Below are 21,837 nucleotides of genomic sequence, written 5' to 3' on the forward strand. Positions count from 1 at the left end.
CCTGTAGTCCCAGCTACTCGGGAGGCTGAGGCAGGAGAATGGCGTGAACCCGGGAGGCGGAGCTTGCAGTGAGCTGAGATCGTGCCACTGCACTCCAGTCTGGGCGACAGAGCAAGACTCCGTCTCAAAAAAAAAAAAAGAAAAGAAAAAAGAAAATACCTCTTTTGCAGGACCTCTACGAACATGAGTTCCACAGCCTTAACTTACCACCATCCTATGGGAATCTGCTAAAAAGACAGGCCTGTGACGAGGCAGTGGAATTGTAAACTGCCTTAAAATAATGCCTTGGTTTTCCTACCTAAATGATTCCCATTCCACAGGGGAAAACATAGTGATCTTTAAAAATGTATCTTAATTAAAAAACATTTGCTTAACAATTATATCCAGACATTTTAGAAACAAATACACCAATCTCAGTAGGGTTAGGATATTTTAGAAACAACTACTCACACCAATCTCAGTAAGATCTTGTATCATGTATTTATTCCAAAAAAATCGGTCATCAACCTAGAAAAGGTGCAGAAACAACAGTTCAGAAACACATTATTTCACTTTTCCTACAAAAGCCAAAACAGGCCATCACTTGTTCCCAAGGGCAAACCCTGCTCTATGAGCTGTGAGTGGTACCTTCTGCCAGAGGGGCCGACCATCCCTCTCCCCAGTGCTCTGCCTCTGCACCGAATTGGTCAGGTCATAGGTCAAGCTATAATAAAAGGATTCCGAGTCCATGAACATCTTCAGCAACTCTTCAAGCAATCTCCTCTCCAACTTCTCCTTCTCTTTACTTTCCTTAACCTATAAGAAATTAATGTACCATTACTACAGAAATTAAATGTAAAGTAGTCTGAGGATAACACATAAATTCCTAAGAGAGAAGTGAAAATAATCCCAAGGACATAAGGAGACAGTGCTTCGATACAACAAATGGTTTGAAAATAAATTTTCTGAGTAGAGAATTATCTCTCCATTTAAAACTAATCAAAGATGAATTCAAAGCCCATATCAATTAAACTCTTACTTTCTTTTTATTAGGAGCAGACACATTGGATTTAATATGCGTAAAGGTCTTCAGTAGAAACTTTGAGTCATCAGGAGATGGTATAATCTTCTCTGGTTTGTTAATACCAAAATGATGCTTCTTACAGAGCTAAATAGGAAGAGAAAGATGATTTGTTATTATTAATATCTGTTTGTTAAATGTTCGAGTGCAAAATTAAATGCTACTGCTCAGGCATTCTGATTAACAGTAAACCTCAAGACTTAGAAAAATTATCAAGTAGACAATTGATGGCACACACAGCTGTGAGTCCCATGATGAGAAAGCTACAGCAGAGGATAAAACACAAAGAATACAAGGCAGGATAGACTTAGGATTTAGAGGTGGAAAATTCAGGTTAGGCTCATAATCAGTTCTCCTCTAATGTAACTGAAGAACGAAATGTTCTGGCTGAGGTTATTAAGGCTTTGGAAATTAGTATCTAAGAATTTAAAAATTGCAAAATGCACATTTGCTATGCTTCAGGGTTATGATTTTACAGGTATCCGTGCTAAGCACCGATGCTAATTGAGTGTTTTGGTTGAGAAGATGGCTTAAGAGCCTGCTCTAGTGGGAGCCCTAAAAGCTGGACATTTCAACCACTCCCTCTCCTCCTATGCTCACATGCACTAATGAAATCAGCTTAATAACATACGCTTTGGGTCCAGAGATTAGTTAAACTTGAAGAAGCAGTAATTAGGGGCTGCAGGAGAAGTGCTGCAGGAAGGGCATGGGAGCGTGAATACAGCTGTGTAAAGATAAGAGTAGGCACAGAAGGTTCTAAAGAAGGCTACCTGGTTAAAGTTGAGAGTTTTACATATAATTTCATGTAGCTCAGCAAACAAAGCAAATATTCTGAAATGTACACACAAATTCTGTTAACAATATGCAGACCAATTCCATTTTTTCAACAAACTAGTTTCATTGCTACACTAAGTAGGAGACTCTTAATAAGAACTAATACTTAAATGCTTATTATCATCAATATGTTACAAAATAACTATTAACATAAAATGAGAAGAAAAGCGAATTTAAACTTTGATTATCTAAGAAAAGGGGGAGAGAGAGAGCGTGTGTCTGTTTTATTAAATTTGGAAGTAGAAACTAATAACCAGACCAAATTTTCATGTGCAATGGAATCTCCAGATGATTTCAAGCCTTTTCAAAATTATGGCTATCAAAAACTGTCCACACGGGTTTCACACCATGATTACAGCTTTAAGCTGCTCCTGCCCTACCATTAAAGACAAGGGAACTAAAGATGAGGCAGAAAAGCTTTATATTCCTTCTGCCAGAACAGCTCACTTTATTTCCCTTCAAATAAAACTAACAAGAACTCCAGGTGACAGGGAAGGAGAGAAGACAGAACCAAGTGTACAGATACAGCACCCCGCTTTCTGTGATGGTTTCTGTCAGCACACAGGCCCATCCTCCTCTGCCCCTCTGCTCTGCACACCCCTGCTCGACTCCTCTTCCTCAAACACTGCTGTCCTCTCACTCTGCACTCCTCACTGCCTCCAGCTCCAGTCCTCCCATTCTCTCCCCAACCCACCCCTCCACCCCACTTTCACCCCTACCACTCTCCCAAGCTGCTGTCTCCGGCATGATCCATGACCTCCACTTTGCTAAATCCAATGCTCTTGGTTCTTAACCTCTCAGTAGCATCTGAGTCACTCCCTCATCCTGCGATACACGGCTTCACCTGGCTCTGGCTCCCACTGCTCACTCCTCCTCTGCCGCTTTGACTGGTTCCTTTCCAGCCTCCTGCTTGATGTCTGGGTGCCCCAAGCTTCAGTCCCTGATCCCCTTCTCATCTGCATTCACTCCCTCAGCGATTGCATCCAGACTCATGGATTCCAATACCGTCCACATGCCAACCCACCTTCCCAAATGTTTATTTCCAGCCCAGCTCTCTCCCAAAACTCCAGCCTCACATATCCCAACATTTCCACTGGGATGTCTACCAGACACCTCAAACTCAACACGTGCAAAACCAGACCCTCCCCTCCCCTCCACCAGCTTCACCTCCTAGTCCTCTCTGCCCCCTGCTCACCCCACTCCACCCACATTGGCTTCCTTGTTATTCCTCAACACAGCTGTCCTCTCTGCCCGGACACCCCCTCCCCAGATATCTTACCTCCATCTTCACTCCTGGGCACTCCCTCCACCACATTTACTGTGCTCAACTTTCATTTCCATCAGTGTTTATTACTTTCCAACATACTATAGTTATTGTGCTGATGTTTATCATCTGTCTCCTTCTATAATGTAAGCTCCTTCAAGGCAGGATCTTTGTCCTGTTGACTCCTACCTCTAGTGCCTTAGCAGTGGCTGCCATTGGAGCTTTCACAGCCATCACTCCCTTCTCCCATGAACATGTTGCACACACCCCACCCTCCTTGATACAGCATCACTGGGGCAGCAGAGCAGCAGTTTAAAACAGATGTTCCCTTGGGTCTCCTGCTACTGCTTTGCTTGTGGCACCAGGCCACTGTTGGCTAGCAATTTTTATATAAAATGTTAATGATTAGGCCTATGAATAACGCTTAAAAACCTGAAAACATGCTTACTTGCTCAAGACCGAGCTACAGATTGTTACAATTTTAGTATTCAAAATGGGATACACAGACACAGTCATCCTTTTTTTTTTTTTTGAGACGGAATTTCGCTCCCAGGCTGTAGTGCAATGGTGCGGTTTCGGCTCACCACAACCTCCACTTCCTGGGTTCAAGCAATTCTCCTGCCTCAGCCTCCCGAGTAGCTGGGATTACAGGCATGCACCACCATGCCCGGCTAATATTGTATTTTTAGTAGAAACGAGGTTTCCCCATGTTGGTCAGGCTGGTCTCAAACTCCCGACCTCATGTGATCTGCCCGCCTCAGCCTCCCAAAGTGCTGGGATTATAGGCGTGAGCCACCACGCCCGGCCAACATAATCATTCCTTAAGAGCACTCGAGCCAGCAAAATCCTCCCCCTGGGAATCTATCAAAGGTCTGGCTATTTCAAGTAAATGTGCAACAGCACACCTAGTCTGCACCCAGGTTTTCCTTACTCAGGAAGACGGAGTCCATTCTTCTCTTCAAGGTTAGTTTCTGGGATTAGGACTTGGGCTCATCATTCACCCCTTTCCTTTGTCCCAACCTCTAATAGCCCCTTTCCTAGCACCTTGGGACATGTTTACACATGTGAGAATCTTCTTTTAAATCCATTCCTCAAACCTGGAATCCACTCTGAGAGCCAGCAGGGGACAGTGTCCCAGCCACTGGAACTGCAACGACTATAATCTGATTGGGGCAGGTCAAGGAGTAAAGGCTCCAATGACACTGCTTAGGCCTCCTAACTCTGTCTCTCGGAATGTGGCGCTCATGAACACTCCCTGCTGTCTCTTCCTCTGGTCCCCATGACAACAATCTCCCCGGGTCCTTCCCCACCTCTGGCTGTTTCTTCACAGTCTCCTTTGTGGGTCTATCTTTCTTCTCTAGAACTGACGGTATTCCCAGTGTTCTACCCTTAACTCTCTTCTCAGTCTTCATGCTCCATCTAGAAAATGTCACCCTCTTTCCTCATTTTAACTACTACTACGTTTGCTAACTCCACTCCTTCGCCCTAATCTCAAGACTGATACATGTGACGTCTCCCCTACACTGAGACACACTAGACTCTCAAACTCAGCATCTCTAGAACTGAGCAACAGCTGCTCCCCAAATATTGTTCTTTCTCTGGTATGTCCTATTTCAGGTAATGATGGCACCACCCACAGGATCATTTAAGCAAGAAACCTTGGAATCATCTTCCATCATTCTCCTTCTCTAAGTCTCTCCTATCAACCCCAACCACTTCATGCTTATTGCTATGGTGTTGATTCAGATCCCTATCTTTTGTCCAGACCAGTATTTCTTCACGGAAGTGCTACTGGTATGGCACACAGGAGATGCTCTATGCAGGACTGATTATCCAACTCAGTGCAGACACTCTAACAGCCCCCTTCATGATCTAGGGAGTTCCACCTGAGCACCAGGCCTCAAGTGCTAAGCATGGCCCCAGGTTCCCATCTCCCATGAAGCCCGGTTAGTCCTCTTTACTGTGTAGGGGCCAAATTCCCACCTGCTACTGTCTGCTTCTAGATGCAGACCCAGAAAGGCTATGGCTTCAGTCTGATCTACTTTAAAAATTACTTATTCTCTAAGCTTGGCATTTCCTTCCTTACTGCCTGCCTTCCTCCCTCCCTCCTTCCTTCCTCCCCTCCCCTTCCCCCTTCCCTTTCCTTCCTTCCTTCCTTCTTCCTTTCCTTCCTCCCTTCTTTCCTTCTTTGAGACAGAGTCTCGCTCTGTTGCCCAGGCTAGAGTGCAATGGCGCAATCTCAGCCTGCTGCAACCTCTGCCTCCCAGATCCAAGCGGTTCTCCCACCTCAGCCTCTGGAGTAGCTGAAACTACAGGCACATGCCACCATGCCTGGCTAAGTTTTGTATTTTTAATAGAGACAGGGTTTCACCATGTTGGCCAGGCTGGTCTTGAACTGCCGACCTCAAGTGATCTGCTCGCCTCAGCCTCCCAAAGCGTTGGGATTACAAGCATGAGTCACCACATCTGGTCTTTTCTATTTTTATTTCTTTTATCTACCCTCATCCTGGCCTTGAAACAGAGTTAATATAAGCCCATCATCCCTTAACTTCCTTATGTGCAATTCCAAAATCCAAAAAACTCTAAAACCTGAAAGTGTATTTTTTAAGTTAAAAACTCATTTAATGACAAAGCATGCCCTGAATTGATATGAAGATACTGATAATCATCACTTACCTCCCTTAGTATGAATAGTCATACAATTCTTTAAAAAACATTAACATGTTTTATTGTAGGGTAATGCTTCAGAACCACTTTAGACTGTAGAAAATACATGGAATAACCATTTGAAAACCCCAAAAAACTTGAATTCTAAAACAAATATGGCCCCCGAAAGTTCAGATAAGGATTGTGGATCTGTATAACAAAGTTCAAACTCACAGAAACACCTTTACTGGAAGGCTTTCTCTGTCTCTTAAAAGTGATTTTTTTCTAAATAAAAATTTTAAATTGCTGGCCAGGTGCTGGGGCTCACACCTATAATCCCAGCACTTTGGGAGGTTAAGGCAGGCGGATCGCTTAAGCCCAGGTATTCAACACCAGCATGGGGAATACAGTGAGACCCCATCTCTTCAAAAAATAGAAAAAAAAAAAAATTAGCCGAGGGTGGTGGCGCATGCCTGTAGTCCCAGCCACTTGGAGGGCTGAAGGCAGGAGGATCGTGCCACTGCATTCCAGCCTGTGTGACAGAGCGAGACCCTGTCTCAAACAAACAAATGAGATTACTATAAATGTAAACATTTCCAATGAGTATGTCAGAATCTTCTACACAGTTACCTTTAGAAAATAAAGTACAGAGCACTATCTTTCTGAAACGGTTAAATTCAGTCCTGACAAAAAACAGGGATAGAGAAAATTACTTAGGATTCCTTCCCAGTCCTAAGGTATTTTGTTTACACAGAGCTCCAGGGATTACAATGCACAGCACCGGCAACAGGGTCACCTTCCCTTTTCCAGAGGCCCAGCCAGTTTTGTGTGGTACGTGGTTAGGTCCTTATCACAACTCTAAAACACAAGATTTCAAAAAGAAAACACCACAGCTACAACTCCCAGCTACTTCTCCACAAGCTCCACGGCACTTCCCTAGTTTTTTAATTGTGCTTGCAACTTACATCTTATGACTGAGATTAAGGGTTGATGTTGCTGCTGCCATTTAAGAAAAGGGACATAAATAATTTTATGTGAAAAGCTGGTATCTATATCCATCTGAAGCTAAAATTTTAAACAGATGTCTGATGGAAACTAAACAGGGAAAATGATGCGGTTATCTATTAAGGCAATGAGATACACAAATAAGATATGCAGACATGGAACAAAACCTATATAACTTTAAAGGGTATTTTTTTTCTAAAGAAGCAACATCTATGTCCTCATTGTTTAAACCATTACAGATTCTTCGTACCCTCATACAGATTTCTAAATTTTCTTTTTTAGAGACAGGGTCTCACTCCACCATCCAGGCTGGAGTGCTGTGGTGCAATCACCGCTCACTGCAGCCTCAAACTCCAGAGCTCAAGCAATCCTCCTGCCTCAGCCTCCTGACTACCTGTGACTACAGGTATACACCACTACCCACACCCAGCTAATTTTTTTTTTTGAGACAGAGTTTCACTCTTGTTGCCCAGGCTGCAGTGCAATGGCATGATCTCTGCTCACCACAACCTCCGCCTCCCAGGTTCAAACGATTCTCCTGCCTCAGCCTCCCGAGTAGCTGGGATTATAGGCATGTGCCACCATGCCCAGTTAATTTTGTATTTTTAGTAGAGACGGGGTTTCTCCATGTTGGTCAGGCTGGTCTTGACCTCAGGTGATCCGCCTGCCTCGGTCTCCCAAAGTGTTGGAATTACAGGCGTGAGCCACCACACCTGGCCAACACCCAGCTAACTTTTAAATTTTTTATAGAGACAGGGTCTTGCCATGTTGCCCAAGCTAGTCTCGAACTCCTGGCCTGAAGCAATCCTCCCACCTCAGCCACCCAAAGTGCTGAGATTACAACCATGAGCCACTGCACTTGACCCCTACCTCTCTCTCCCTCTCTTTTTGGAGATAGTGTCTCATTCCATCGCCCAGGTTGGAGTGCAGGGGCACGATCACAGTTCACTGCAGCCTCAAAGTCCTGGGCTAAGGTGATCTCCCGGGTAGCTGGGACTACAGGGATGTACCACCACACATGGCTGTTTTTGTAGAGGCAGAGTCTCACCATGTTGCCCGGGCTGGTCTCAATCCTCCTGCCTCGGCCTCCCAAAGTGCTGGGATTATAGGCATAAGCCACTGTGCCTGGCCTCTTTACATCATTTTTGTAAAATAGCACACTGTTTTGAAAATCAGGCACAGTGGCTCACATCTATAATCCCAGCACTTTGGGAAGCCAAGGTGGGTGGATCACCAGGTCAGGAGATCAAGACCATCTAACCAGGGTGACACAGTGAAACCCCATCTCTGCTAAAAATACAAAAAATTAGTCGGGTGTGGTGGCACATAACTGTAGTCCCAGCTATTCGAGAGGCTGAAGCAGGAGAATCATTTCAACCAAGGGAGGCGGAGGTTGCAGTGAGCCGAGATCACGTCACTGCACTCCAGCCTGGGGGACAGAGCAAGGCTCTGTTTCAAAAAAAAAAAAAAAGTCAGTCTGGCAGTTCCACAAAAGGTTAGAGTTACCATATGACCCAGCAATTCCATTCCTAGGTACACACCCAAGAGAGATAAAAACAAATATACCACCAAGAACTTGTATGCAAAATGGTTTATGACAGCATTATTCATAATAGCTAAAAGGTGGAAACAACTCAAATGTCCATCAACTGATGAACAAAGAAATAAAATGTGACACACCCATACAAGGGATTATCTGGCAATAAAGAAAAATAAAGTACTGCTACACATTACAACTGGAACGAAACTTAAAAGCTATGCTAGGTGAAAGAAGTCCATCACAAAAGGCTACGTGATGTATTATTCTGTTTATATGAGATGTCCAGAACAGACAAATATTTATAGAGACAGAAAGGAGATTAGTGGTTGCATGGTGCTGGGGAGCTGGAGTTTGGAAGGAAATGAGGAGTGGCTGCTAACGAAGACGGGGTTTTTTCGGGGGATGATGAAAGGTTCTAAAACTGTGGTGATAACCACATGACTCTGAATACACTAAAAACCATTGACTTATATACTTTAAATGGATGAACTGTATGGTATTTGAATTTTTTTTAATTGGCAAACAAATAAGGCATATATTTGAGATAAAAAGACAACAGAGGCAGAAAACTAGAAATTCTATTAATACCCATCTCTGAAATAAGATTGCTTCTGCTCCAATTACAGAACACAGACTTAGGCTTTAGCAAATCTGGGAATAGTGACCACATTAAAGGATGCTGCTGGAATAAATGCAGCTTATTCAAATTGATACACAGACATCCAAATCAGAAAGTCATGCTAAGGAGGAATAAGTAGTTTTGTTTAACAAAGTCTTCCTGTGTTCTTAAAAAAAATAGTAAGACTAGAGGAAAATATGTAAAAATGCAAAACAGAAAAACTATTCTGAAACATGTGAAAGTAACACTGGTCCTCCAAAGAGCCTAGGTACAAATGGAAACACCCACCAAAACTCAGTAGAATATTGATAACAATTATTTCCAAGTGGGGGAATTGCTTTTCTTCTCTTTTACAATTTACTGCATAATCAAAAAACACAATGTAAAAAGGATTAAGCTTCCAAAAACTCTTTTAAATTGAGTTATATGGAAATTGAAATAAAGATACCAAGATTTAAATTAACATGTTAAAAGAAAATAAAGTCGTGATTTTCAACATGTGGTTATTTGCCCTTCCTGCTGTTCACTGTTGTAAAGCTCCTTTACCATAAAACAGGATTACAAGGAAAGAAAAAATGGCAAAAGTGCAAATTGCTAAAATTGTAATCTCTTGAGAAAGGTGTACCAAACTATTCACTGAGATAGGATCTAGAAATACTTTCTCTGTTGTTACTTTTACTCCTAATTAGCAGAGTCATTACGTATATTCAGCTCTTAATGTGAACCACGATCTTGCCGCCCCTGAGAAGTGTAGTAGTTTATACTGTACAGCCCAACAGCTGTCAAAATAATTATGTCTATGGAGGAAATCTCACTTTCCTTTTTATTTGAATATAATCTCTTTCCCCTAGATTATCGAGAGAAAGAAAAGGGAAAGTAAGAAGAATAAATTAGTTCTTAAAGCTTTGATAATATTCACACTTTGGGGCTTAAAAACTCCATGTAAATGTTAGTTCCTAAAGCCATCTTGGTTTTTTCCCCATTTATTAAATAGTCAGCTACTAGTCTCAAAAATGTTACAGATTGGTGGCCATGAAGGACATGAGAAAACCTCCCTGAAGGCCTCAACCTTTTCTGAATGAGGTGTGACATTTAATTTCCCCAGAACTGGGAGTGCCAAATATGCAAATCCTGACTGGCGGATGGACAAAGTGCTGGGAGGGCTGGCTCCCGGCTCTAAATCAAACTGCCAGAGACCCCAGGCTTAGTGCTCAAACCCGAATGCCAGGCCAAAGGGTGCCCACCTTCAAGGGAAAGGTCTGTGATAACAAGCCATCCTGATCTTTCAGTGTGTCAGCAAAACCATCCAAAAGACATTGCCAGCAAATTTATTGGCTTAGGAAACTAATACAATTTTTGCTAGTCTGGCTGCTCTTCACCAAAAAAAAAAAAAAACGCAAACAAAAACTATAAACATCTGCTTTTAATAGGCCTAATTGCCGCCTAGGCTTTTTGTCTCTCGATCAGCAATAGTGAATAGTGTTCTAGCATAAGTACCAACAAAAGGAGAATAAGAACTCTAAACTTTTTTCGATTCCTGTAACAAATAATAATCAGAGTCCGCTTCATTTTAATGTTTCTTAAAACTCGACTGTCAAACTTCCAGTGACACTTAAAGCATAAAAATAGCTTCATTTTTACTTATTCTTAAGGCAATTTAACCCAGTCCCCAAACTTCCTCCCCAAGAACTCTATATGGAAAAACATGTGCTGAGTTGTGGGGCAGTGTGTGCTTTGCTATCATTACCTGCTGTTCAGGTAACAGGGCAGCAGCTCAGCAGAGTTACACAGGACCAGGCAGCCGGAGTCTAGATCCAGGCCCCACCTGTACCAGCTGTGTGACTTAACCCTTGCCAGGCTGCCTTTGTTTTTATTTTATTTTCTGAAATCCACTCATTTTTTTTTTCCCCACAAGAGAAGGTCTGGCTATGTTACCCAGGCTGGTCTCAAACCCCTCAGCTCAAGCGATCCTCCAGCCTCAGCCACCCACCTAGCCTCCTTTCTTTATTTGTAGTAATGCCCACTTCATAGGGTGGTCCTAAGGACTAAATATTATCATCTATGTAATACATAGGGCCCGCCTGGCACAATGAACAAACAGTGAACAAAACAGGCTATGGCTACATCAGAGTGAAGACAATTCCTAGGCATCAAATCCCCACACTGAGAGCAAACAGGACATAAATGCTTTCATGGGTTACTTCTACTAGGAGGCAGCACCTTGTGGTAAAAAAACACTAGCCCTAGGCAATCTCATATATTTCGTCCTTAAATCATTCTACTCGTGGACTTGAGCTCTTCTCTGGAAAATAAACAGATTACATGAGATGAGTGACTGTCTTCCTTTTAAAAACCTTTCTTTTTAAACTGTAATAGGGTAATTAGAAAATTTTCAAGAAATGCGGATAAAAGAGGATATAATAAGAGGTCTCCTCTTCTTAACTCACTCCTTTCCCCTAGAAGTTTTCAAACTGTATTGTGGCCCTAGGGCTCCCTGGAAACAGAAGGTGGCTTCCAAGAAGAGATCAAGTGGACAGAGCCCCAGAGATTTCCCCAACACTACTTCAACCACAGTGGCCCTGCTTTTATGTGTCTTCTATACTAGATTTCATGGATTTTGAGACAAGGGTTCCACTACGAAAATGAAGTTGGAAAATCATAGGATTAAATTATTTTAAAAACATTATCCAGCTCTAAAAATGTAAGCCTGTAGTCTACTGAACCAAATCCTCATATTTGCTATTACATTTATATCAGGTTTCCATATAATTTCTCTTTATTTCACCTTACCTCTAGCTCAAGATCCTGAGGTTCCATTTCAGAAAGTGATAGCACAGCAATTTTGGTAACTTTACAGACCTCATGGTCTCCTGGGAGTTTGCCCACCAATGCTTTCTGCCGAATTAGAATAAGCCACCATGGAAGATCTGAAAGAGGAGAGTCATAATAAAGTCTAGCGTTTTTAGAGTGCTACTGTTCTGACAAGTTGAAGGTGAATAACCTAACAATGATAACAAAAAAAAATGTGCATCCAAAATAAACTTTTAAAGTAAAACATGTCACAAAGACATAAAATAACCCTTAAACATGTGAAAAGATGTTCAATCTCACTCATAATCAGAGAAATGTAAATTAAAACCAGTTGTGACACCATGCTCACCCATCAGATTGGGAACAATTAACCAGAATGACAACACATGTGCTGGCGAGGCTGTGAGAAAACTGAAAACAGCTGTGCAGGTGAGCATACCAACGACAAATACAACTTTTCTGGAAGGAAATTTAGCAGTACCTAACAATACAACAAATGCACTTACCTTTAATCAGTCCAGTGATCCCACCCTTGGGAATTTACCCTGAGGCTACACCTCAACAACAAAGTATATACACTGAAGCCTATTTTATAATTACAAAACACTGGAAACAGCCTAATGTCCAGATACAGGACAGTGGTTGAATAAACTATGGCACATCCATGCAACGGAGTACTATGCAGCTGTAAAAAAAAAAAGTATTCTATAAATTAATAAGGAAGGATTCCTGGATGCATTAAGTAGATAAACTGAATATATTATTAACATACCGCCATCCCTTGGTATCTGTGGGGTACTGGCTCCAGGACCCCCGTGGATACCAAATTCCACAGATGCTCAAGTCCATCATGTAAAATGGCATAGTATTTGTATATAACCAACGCACATCCTCTCATATACTTGAAATCATCTCTAGATTGCTTACAATACCTGATATAATCTAAATGCTATGGTAAACAGTTTTTAAACTGTATTGTTTAAGGAATAATGACGAGAAAAAATGTCTATACATGTCCAGCACAGATGTAACCATCCTTTTTTTTTTTCCAAAAACTTTCCATCTATGGTTAGTTACAGCCACAGATAGAGAACTCAATGAATACACAGGGCCGACTGTACATAATAAGGCTATGCTACAGTAACATAATAAATATATATTTTTGTTTTTGTTTTGAGACTGGATCTCACTCTGTCACCCAGGCTAGAGTGCAGTGGTGCAATCTCAGCTCCTGGCAGCCTCTGCCTCCTGGGCTCAAGCAATCCTCCCACCTCAGCCTCTAAAGTAGCTGGGACCACAGGCATGCACCACCATGCCCAGCTAATTTTTGTACTTTTTTTAGATATGGGGTTTTGCCATGTTGCCCAGGCTGGTCTCAAACTGCTGGGCTCAAGCAATCTGCCAGCCTTGACCTCCCAAAGTGCTGGGATTATAGGAGTGAGCCACCGTGCTCAGCCAATAAAACATACTATCAAATCAAAGCATAAAAGAATACCTAGAGTGTACTACCCTTCATGTAAGAAAGAAAATATGAGGTGATACGTATCTATACATACAGTCACGTATCACATAATGATGTTTCAGTCAATGATGGGCTACATATGCAGTAGTGGTCCCTTAAAATTATAATGGAGCTGAAAAATTCCTGTCACTTAGTGACATCGTAATGTAGCATGACATATTACGTGTGTGTGTGATTCTGGTATAAACCTACTGCACTGCTAGTGATAGAAAAGTATACAACATACAATTACATATGTACATAAGACTTGATAATGATAATAAATGACTGTTACTGGTTTATGTATTTGCTATACTATACTTTTTATCATTATTTTAGGTGTACTCCTATTTATAAATAAGGGTAAAAAGAAAATGTTTTTGCGCAGTTGTACAATGTGTTTGTGTTTTAACCTGTTATTACAGAAGAGTCAAAAAGTTTTAAAACATTAAAGAGTTTATAAAGTAAAAAAGTTACAGTAAGCTAAGGTTAATTTAGTATTGAAGAAAGAAAAAAATTTTGGCAGGGCATGGAGGCCCATTCATGCCTGTAATTCCAGCACTTTGAGAGGCCCAAGTAGGAGAATTGCTTGAGCCCAGGACTTCAAGACCAGCCTGGATACATATGGAGACCTCGTTTCTACAAAAAATTTAAAAATTAGCCAGGAGTTGGGACACGCACCTGTAGTCCCAGCTACTCAGGAGGCTGAGGTAGGAGGATCGCTTAAGCCTGGGAGGTTGACGCAGCAGTGAGCCATGGTCATGCCACCGCACTCCGGCTTGGGTGACAGGGAAAGATCCCATCTCATAAAAAATAAAAAATAAAACAAACAAAAAAATAAAAACCAAAAAAAAAATTTAAAAAAAAGAAAGAAGAAATTTTAAAATAAAGTCAGTGTCGCCTACACGTACGGTGTATATAAAGTCTACGGTAGTGTAAGATAATGTCCTAGGCCTTCACATTCACTCACTGACTCATACAGAGCAACTTCTGGTTCCGCAAGTTCCATTCATAGTTAAGTACCCAATACAGGTATATCATTTTTATCTTTTACACCATATCTTTTATACAGTATTTTTACTGTACCATTTCTATGTTTAGATGAAATTGCCCAACAATGCATTTCTCATTAAGTGATGCATAACTATATGTATCCACGCATTTGTACAAAAACAAGAGGAGAGAGAAGTCAGTGAGATTAGTTATCTCCACAGAGTAGGTGGAAATGGGGTAGAAAGAAGAGGGGATGGGAATAGGATAAAAGAGATAAGGGGGAAATGACAGTTCTCTGAGTATGCCCTGGCAAATGACTGACTGGTCTCTGAGTAGAATTCTGACTCTTAGAACAATGGTAATGTTTCACATATCCCTTCGAATAAATAGTTCAAATCAACCAGAATGTGGGAGAACCTCAAACTGCAAACCCAACTCTATTAAAAATTAAGACTAGGCCAGGCACGGTGGCTCACGCCTGTAATCCCAGCACTTTGGGAGGCCGAGGCAGGCGGATCATGAGGTTAGGAGATCGGGACCATCCTGGCTAACACGGTGAAACCCCGTCTCTACTAAAAAATACAAACAATTAGCCAGGCATGGTGGCGGGCACCTGTAGTCCCAGCTACTCAGGAGGCTGAGGCAGAAGAATGGCGTGAACCCGGGAGGTAGAGCTTGCAGTGAGCCAAGATCACGCCACTGCACTCCAGCCTGGGTGACAGTGCGAGACTCTGTCTCAAAAAGTAAGTAAGTAAGTAAATAAATAAATAAATAAATAAGAATAGAACTAAACTGTAGGAGATAGAGAAGAAAAAATTAACCAAAGTAACTTCAGAAAACTATTTGGTAAAGATAAAGACAAAAAAAAACCGTATGCACTACTGTACTCTGGTTACTAAATTTATTTTTCAGAAGAGTATGGGTTGGTAATTCTCCAACTACTTTGTGTGTACACTAGGACTGAACAGAGAACTAAATATATTGAGAATAGAGGGAAAATGATAAAACAACCTAAAGAAACCTTTAATAAATACAAGACAGAAAGAAGCAAACACCCAATCTTTCCAATCCAAATTTCTACTTCTCACAAGACTTTTAATTAAACGAAAAATAGTCTAAGAAAGACAGCGTGCAAAAGCAATTTTTCAGTTTATGACACTACACCATTTAAAAAAAACACTCCCCAATTAGACCTCCAACCAAAAATTATTGAAATGGTGTTTCAGGAATTTATTATAGAAAAATAACACCATGTATTTCCCATATAAAAGAATTTTTATAAAGGATATACAGGCTGGGCACAGTGGTTCACACCTATAATCCTAGCGCTTTGGGAGGCCAAGGTAGACAGATCACACGAGGCCAGGAGCTCAAAACCAGCCTGGCCAACATTTCAAAACTCTGTCTCTACTAAAAATACAAAAATTAGCCAGGCATGGTGGTACACATATGTAATCCCAGCTACTCAGAGGGCTGAGGCATGAGAATTGCTTGAACTCGGGAGGCAGAGGTTGCAGTGAGCTGAGATGGCACCACTGAACTCCAGCCTGGGCGAAACAGTGAGACTCTGCCTCAAAAACAAATTTTTTAAAATAAGTAAATAAAAATAAAAAGGATATGTAATATCTTCATTTCCCCCATTTATCCCCCAAGTATTGATCAACTCTCATTTTAGAAATGGTGCTTTTGGAGATATGCTTTAAGCGTTTCATAAATGTAAAAGTTTGGAAACATTTCATAATTCCTTATAAAATAGGGTGGAAATTTACTTCAAAGTTTTAAGGCTTTTATAGGCCATTTCCCTATTATCATTAAACATTAACTGAAGACCCACCATGTGCTAGGAAATTAATCAGGCATGAATAGACATTACCAAGCATCTTGTAGGGGTTATGTGAAACATTACCTGTTAGCTGCTTGGCAACAAACCTAACATGTAAATCTTCCTAAAAAGCATATAACAGATAACAAACTGTTCAATGTCAATAAATTTTGTTGAATAAAAAGAAATTCTTACAATAGGTCTCTTAACCTCACAGGAACAATTTCTATCTTATTTTATCTTATTTATTTATTTTTCTTTTCTGAGATGGAGTCTCGTGCTGTTGTGAGGCTGGAGTGCAGTGGCGCAATCTCGGCTCACTGCAACCTCCACCTCCCGGGTTTAAGCAATTCTCCCGCCTCAGCCTCTTGGGTAGCTGGGACTACGGGCGCCCACCACCACACCTGGCTAATTTTTGTAGGTTTTTTTTGTTTGTTTTTTTGTGGTTTTTTTTGTTTTTTAGTAGAGACGGGGTTTCATCCTATTGGCCAGGCTGGTCTCAAACGCCTGACCATGCGATCCGTCCGACTCGGCCTCCCAAAGTGCCAGGATTACAGGTGTGAGCCACCGCGCCAGGCCATTTCTATCTTATAGTGAACAATTTACAGTTGGGCCAGGCATGGTGGGTCATCCCTGTAATCCCAGCACTTTGGGAGGCTGAGGAGGGAGGATTACTCAAGGCCAGGGGTTCAAAAACAGCCTGGCCAGCATAGCAAGACTCCAGCTCTATAAAAATTGTTTTTAAAAATTAGGCCGGGCGTGGTGGCTCAAGCCTGTAATCCCAGCACTTTGGGAGGCCGAGACGGGTGGATCATGAGGTCAGGAGATCGAGACCATCCTGGCTAACACGATGAAACCCTGTCTCTACTAAAAAAAAAACAAAAAACTAGCCGGGCAAGGTGGTGGGCAACTGTAGTCCCAGCTACTCAGGAGGCTGAGGCAGGAGAATGGCGTAAACCTGGGAGGCGGAGCTTGCAGTGAGCTGAGATCCAGCCACTGCACTCCAGCCTGGGCGACAGAGCAAGACTCCGTCTCAAAAAATTAAAAAAAAAAAAAAAAAATTAGCCAAGGCCAGGTGCAGTGGCTCATGCCTGTAATCCCAGCATTCTGGGAAGCTGAGGTGAGTGGATCACTTGAGTCCAGAAGTTTCAAACCAGCCTGGGCAACACAGCAAAACCCCATCCCTGCAAAAGATACAAAAGTTATCTGGGCATGGTGGTACATGCCTGTAGTCTCAACTACTCAGGAGGCTGAGCGGGGAAGATCATTTCAGCCCAGGAGTTCAAGGCTGCAGTGAGCTATGACTGCATCACTGTACTTCCAGCCTGAATGACAGAGCAAGACCATGTTTCTAAAAAAATAAATAAATAATAAATCTTTATGACTCAAAGACCTCTCTCTCTCTCTCTCTCTCTCTCTCTCTCTCTCACTCACACACACACACGAAGGCCCTTCCTAGTTTACATCTTCTTGCCCTGATTTGCTCTGGATTCATTTCACATCAACATTACAAATTATGATTTTAATAAATTCAATAACAAAACCACAATGTACATAATCAAATAGAGTATCTTTCCAATAAACCATCTAATGGTATGGTGCCAAAAATATAAAATTTTTAACTTTCAAACACAGGTTTTATTTCACATACAAAATCACTTGGAAAACCAAGAGGCATCTTTTTTCCCATAAAAACACTGGTATTGCCAATACTTAAACTCAACTTACACATTCAAATACATTTTAAAATAAAATACACATTTTTTAGTGTTAACTACTCATATACAAAAATGTGAAAAATCTATGTGCTTTTTAAAAGGTTACAGATATTCAATATGCCTTGCAGTTACGATGAAGATTAAATCTGAGAAAATATAATGTAACAGAAACAAAGCCTTCTCAATAGTAGTCTTCCTTTTTCAAGGAGGCTTCAAATGTCCTAGACTATGAGGTCAGAACTTGGACTCAAGTTTTAGCTCCATCATTTACTTCTTGTATACTTCAAAGCATAATACTTAGCTGCTCCAATTCTGTTTTCTCATATGAAAACTGGGATAAAACTGCCTACTTCAGAGAATGGCTATGATGATTAACAATTTGTATAATTCATGATGTTATTCTTAAAATGTTTATTGAACATCTACTGTAAGTATCACAAGGCAATTTATGTCTTTTTTTTTTTTTGAGATGGAGTATCACTCGCTCTCCCAGCGTGGAGTGCAGTTGCACGATCTTGGCTCACTGCAAGCTCTGCCTCCAGGGTTCACGCCATTCTCCTGCCTCAGCCTCCCCGAGTAGCTGGGACTACAGGCGCCTGCCACCACACCCAGCTAATTGTTTGTATTTTTTAGTAGAGTCGGGGTTTCATCATGTTAGCCAGGATGGTCTCGATCTCCTGACCTTGTGATCCGCCCACCTCGGCCTCCCAAAGAGCTGGGATTATAGGCGTGAGCCACCGTGCCCAGCCTTGTGTCTATTTTTATTATCACTACACCCTGCTAATAAATTCCATTTCCAACCTATAGTTGAAAAACTAAAAAACATTCAAATAATGTGCCCCAGGCTTGCAACTGGCCAATAGGAATTTTTTAAAACTTCCCTTTTAGACATCTTCAAACATACATAAAAGTAGAAAGAGCAATATAATCAAACCAAATCCACCCATCACCTAGACCCAGCAGTTATCAATCCATGACTCAGTCTTCTATGACGTCCAACTTTTTTTTTCCCAATGACTCTGTACCTGTCTTTTAATTTTAAAGAATTCCAAATCTAGAAAGTAAAAAAGAAACCCCATGGGCTTTGGGTTAAAAACCTGAGTTCTATTCTATTTGAGGCTGGGCATGGTGGCCCACGGTTGTAATCCCAGCACTTTGGGAGGCCAAGGCAGGAGGACTGCTTCAGCCCAGGAGACCAGCCTGGGCAACATAGGGAAACTCTGTCTCTACAAAAAAAATTTAAAAATTAGCCAAGCATGATGGAGCAATCCTGTAGTTCCAGCTGCTCAGGAGGCTGAGAGTGGAAGGATCACCTGAACCCAGGGAGGTCAAGGCTGCAGTGAGCCATGATCACTCCACTGCAGTCCAGCCTGGGCAACAAGAATGAGAGACACAGAAGGAAAGGGAAAGGAGAGAGAGAAAGGAGAGAGAGAGAGAAAGAGAGAGAGAGAGAGAGAGGGAGAGAGAAAGAAAGAGAGAGAGAGAGAAAGAAAGAAAGAAAGAAAGAAAGAAAGAAAGAAAGAAAGAAAGAAAGAAAGAAAGAAAGAAAGAAAGAAAGAAAAAAGGAATTATATTTGATAATCCAGTTTCTTACAGAAATAAATGGCAAAAAAAAATTTTAGATTCTAGCATAATCAAATATATAAAATTTTCTTTGACTGATTTTTCCCCATAAGGAAACCTAAAGAGAATGTGAGTGAAGAAAACTTCCAACCACTTATCATACCATTTTCCAAAGAAGAAAGAAATTAAGGTAGATAACTTAGATTATAACATGTAGATATCTATTTCCTTACAAATTTTACTTAGTTTAGTTTTTTTTATTTTTGATCTATTTGTAAGACTGAAACAGTGAGGAAAAAAACTAACATCAAGCTTTACTATGTGCTGTATATTTTTCATTTGCTAAACCTCAGCCTTGTGGAAAAAGCATGAACTCTAGATGTAATATAAAAGGTTAAAAACTAACTATACATGTTGTAAAGAAATGGAATATTATATATTTAGCAAAGTTCTTCAGACATTGAGAAACCAATAATATATTAATAGATGGGAGTCCACTGATGTGGCCACATATAAATATACACATACACAAAAGCATTAATATAGGCCACTTCCATATGTAATAGAAAAAAGGTGTCAGAATATTAGCAACAGGAGCAATAAGGTTTCTGGGACTAATTCCAATTAAGAAATGTCTAGGTTGGAAGTGGTACTCCCAGCACTTTGGGAGGCCAAGGCAGAGGGATGGCTTGAGCCCAGGGGTTCAAGACCAGCCTGGACAAAATAGCCAGACCCAGTCTCAAGAAAGAAAGAAAAAAAGAAAAACAAAACGAACGAACGAACTAAAGAAAGGTCTAATATCTACATGAAAAGCACCACAGGACTTTCATTTAGAGCTTACAGAAAATAAATACGTGAAAGCACCATGCGCCTAGATGCACAGGTTCAGTATTTCAAGCTTGTTGGTATCTCTCAAATTAATATAGAAATTTAATGCAATTTCAATCAAAATTCTAATGGGACTTCTAGGGAATTTTTTTTTTTTTTTGGAGACGGAATCTCACTCTGTCATCCAGGCTGGAGTGCACTGGTGCGATCTCGACTCACTGCAACTTCCGCCTCCTGGGTTCAAGCAATTCTCCTGCCTCAGCCTTCCGAGTAGCTGGGACTACAGGCGCCCGCCACCACATCCAGCTAATTTTTGTATTTTTAGTAGAGATGGGGTTTCATCATGTAGCCAGGATGGTCTCAATCTTTTGACCTTGTGATCCACCCACCTTGGCCTCCCAAAGTGCTGGGATTACAGGCGTGAGCCACTGAGCCCAGATGGGAAATTTAAATATATTTTAAATTTCACTTGAAACACTACATGTGTAAAAGTATCCAGTAAAAACTTAGAAAAAGAATTGAGACTATTTGTCTTCCTAGGCAGAATTATGGTAACGTCAGGCATGGTGGCTCGCACCTGTAATTCCAGCTACTTCGGAGGCTGAGGCAAGAGGACTGCTTGAGCTCAGGAGTTGAAGAAGTTGCATCACTGTACTCCAGCATGGGGGAAAGAGTGAAACCCAACATGGGAGACAGAGTAAGCGCGGGAGGAAAAAAGCATAGGAATTAAAACTTGATACTAATAAAGGAATAAATGAATCACTAGAATAGAGAAGCCAGACACGACTTATGTAAAAATGAACATCTCATAAATGATGATAAAGAAGGGAAAAGAATGGTGTCTCAATAAATTGAAACAACAGACACTGGAGATTCCGAAACGGGGAATAGGTGGGAAGGCAGCAAGGGTTGGAAAACCAGCTATTGGGTAGTATGTTCACCTATTTGAGTGACAGGATCAACAGAAGACCAAAACTCAGCATCATGCAATATACTCGTGTAACAAACCCGCACATGTTCCCCCTGAAACTAAAATTTAAGGTTTTTACTTAATTTTAAAATAAAAAATAGGCTGGGAGAGGTGGCTTATGTCTGTAATCCTAGCACTTTGGGAGGCCAGGGTGGGTGGATTGCTCGAGTCCAGGAGTTTTGAGACTAGCCTGTGCAACACAGCAAGACCCTGTCTCTACAAAAAATACAAAAATTAGCCGGGCATGGTAGCAGACGTCTGTAGTTCCAGCTATTCAGGAGGCTGACGTGGGAGGATCGCTTGACCCCAAGAGGTGAAGGTTGCAGTAAGACGAGTTCCAGCCACTGCACTCTATCCTGGGCAACAGAGCAAGACCCTGTCTCAAAAAAGATAATAATTTTTAAAAATTAGGCTGGGCACAGTGGCTCACACCTGTAATCCCGGCACTTTGGGAAGCTGAGGCAAGCGGATCATGAGGTCATGCGTTCAAGACCATCCTGGCCAACACGGTGAAACCCCATCTCTATTAAAAATACAAAAATTAGCTGGGCATGGTGGCACGTGCCTATAATCCCAGCTACTCAGAGGGCTGAGGCATGAGAATTGCTTGAACTCGGGAGGCAGAGGTTGCAGTGAGCTGAGATGGCACCACTGAACTCCAGC

The 21,837-nt window shown here is 41.4% G+C and overlaps 1 protein-coding gene across 1 annotated transcript in view; it reads right to left on the minus strand.

The window, feature by feature from the left end:
- The window catches only part of LOC105503410 (phosphatidylinositide phosphatase SAC2-like), a 121,054-nt gene that overhangs the window by 16,986 nt on the left and 82,231 nt on the right, over positions 1 to 21,837 (minus strand). The window contains exons 4-7 of the mRNA XM_011930308.1: positions 11,759 to 11,895; positions 1,019 to 1,147; positions 628 to 795; positions 451 to 507 (exon numbers count right to left, since the gene is read on the minus strand). Of these exons, the coding sequence (XP_011785698.1) occupies positions 451 to 507; positions 628 to 795; positions 1,019 to 1,147; positions 11,759 to 11,895 (491 nt within the window). The remainder of the gene's footprint in view (positions 1 to 450; positions 508 to 627; positions 796 to 1,018; positions 1,148 to 11,758; positions 11,896 to 21,837) is intronic.

Source organism: Colobus angolensis, unplaced genomic scaffold, assembly GCF_000951035.1.
Source record: "Colobus angolensis palliatus isolate OR3802 unplaced genomic scaffold, Cang.pa_1.0 Scaffold85, whole genome shotgun sequence".
Taxonomy (NCBI): domain Eukaryota; kingdom Metazoa; phylum Chordata; class Mammalia; order Primates; family Cercopithecidae; genus Colobus; species Colobus angolensis.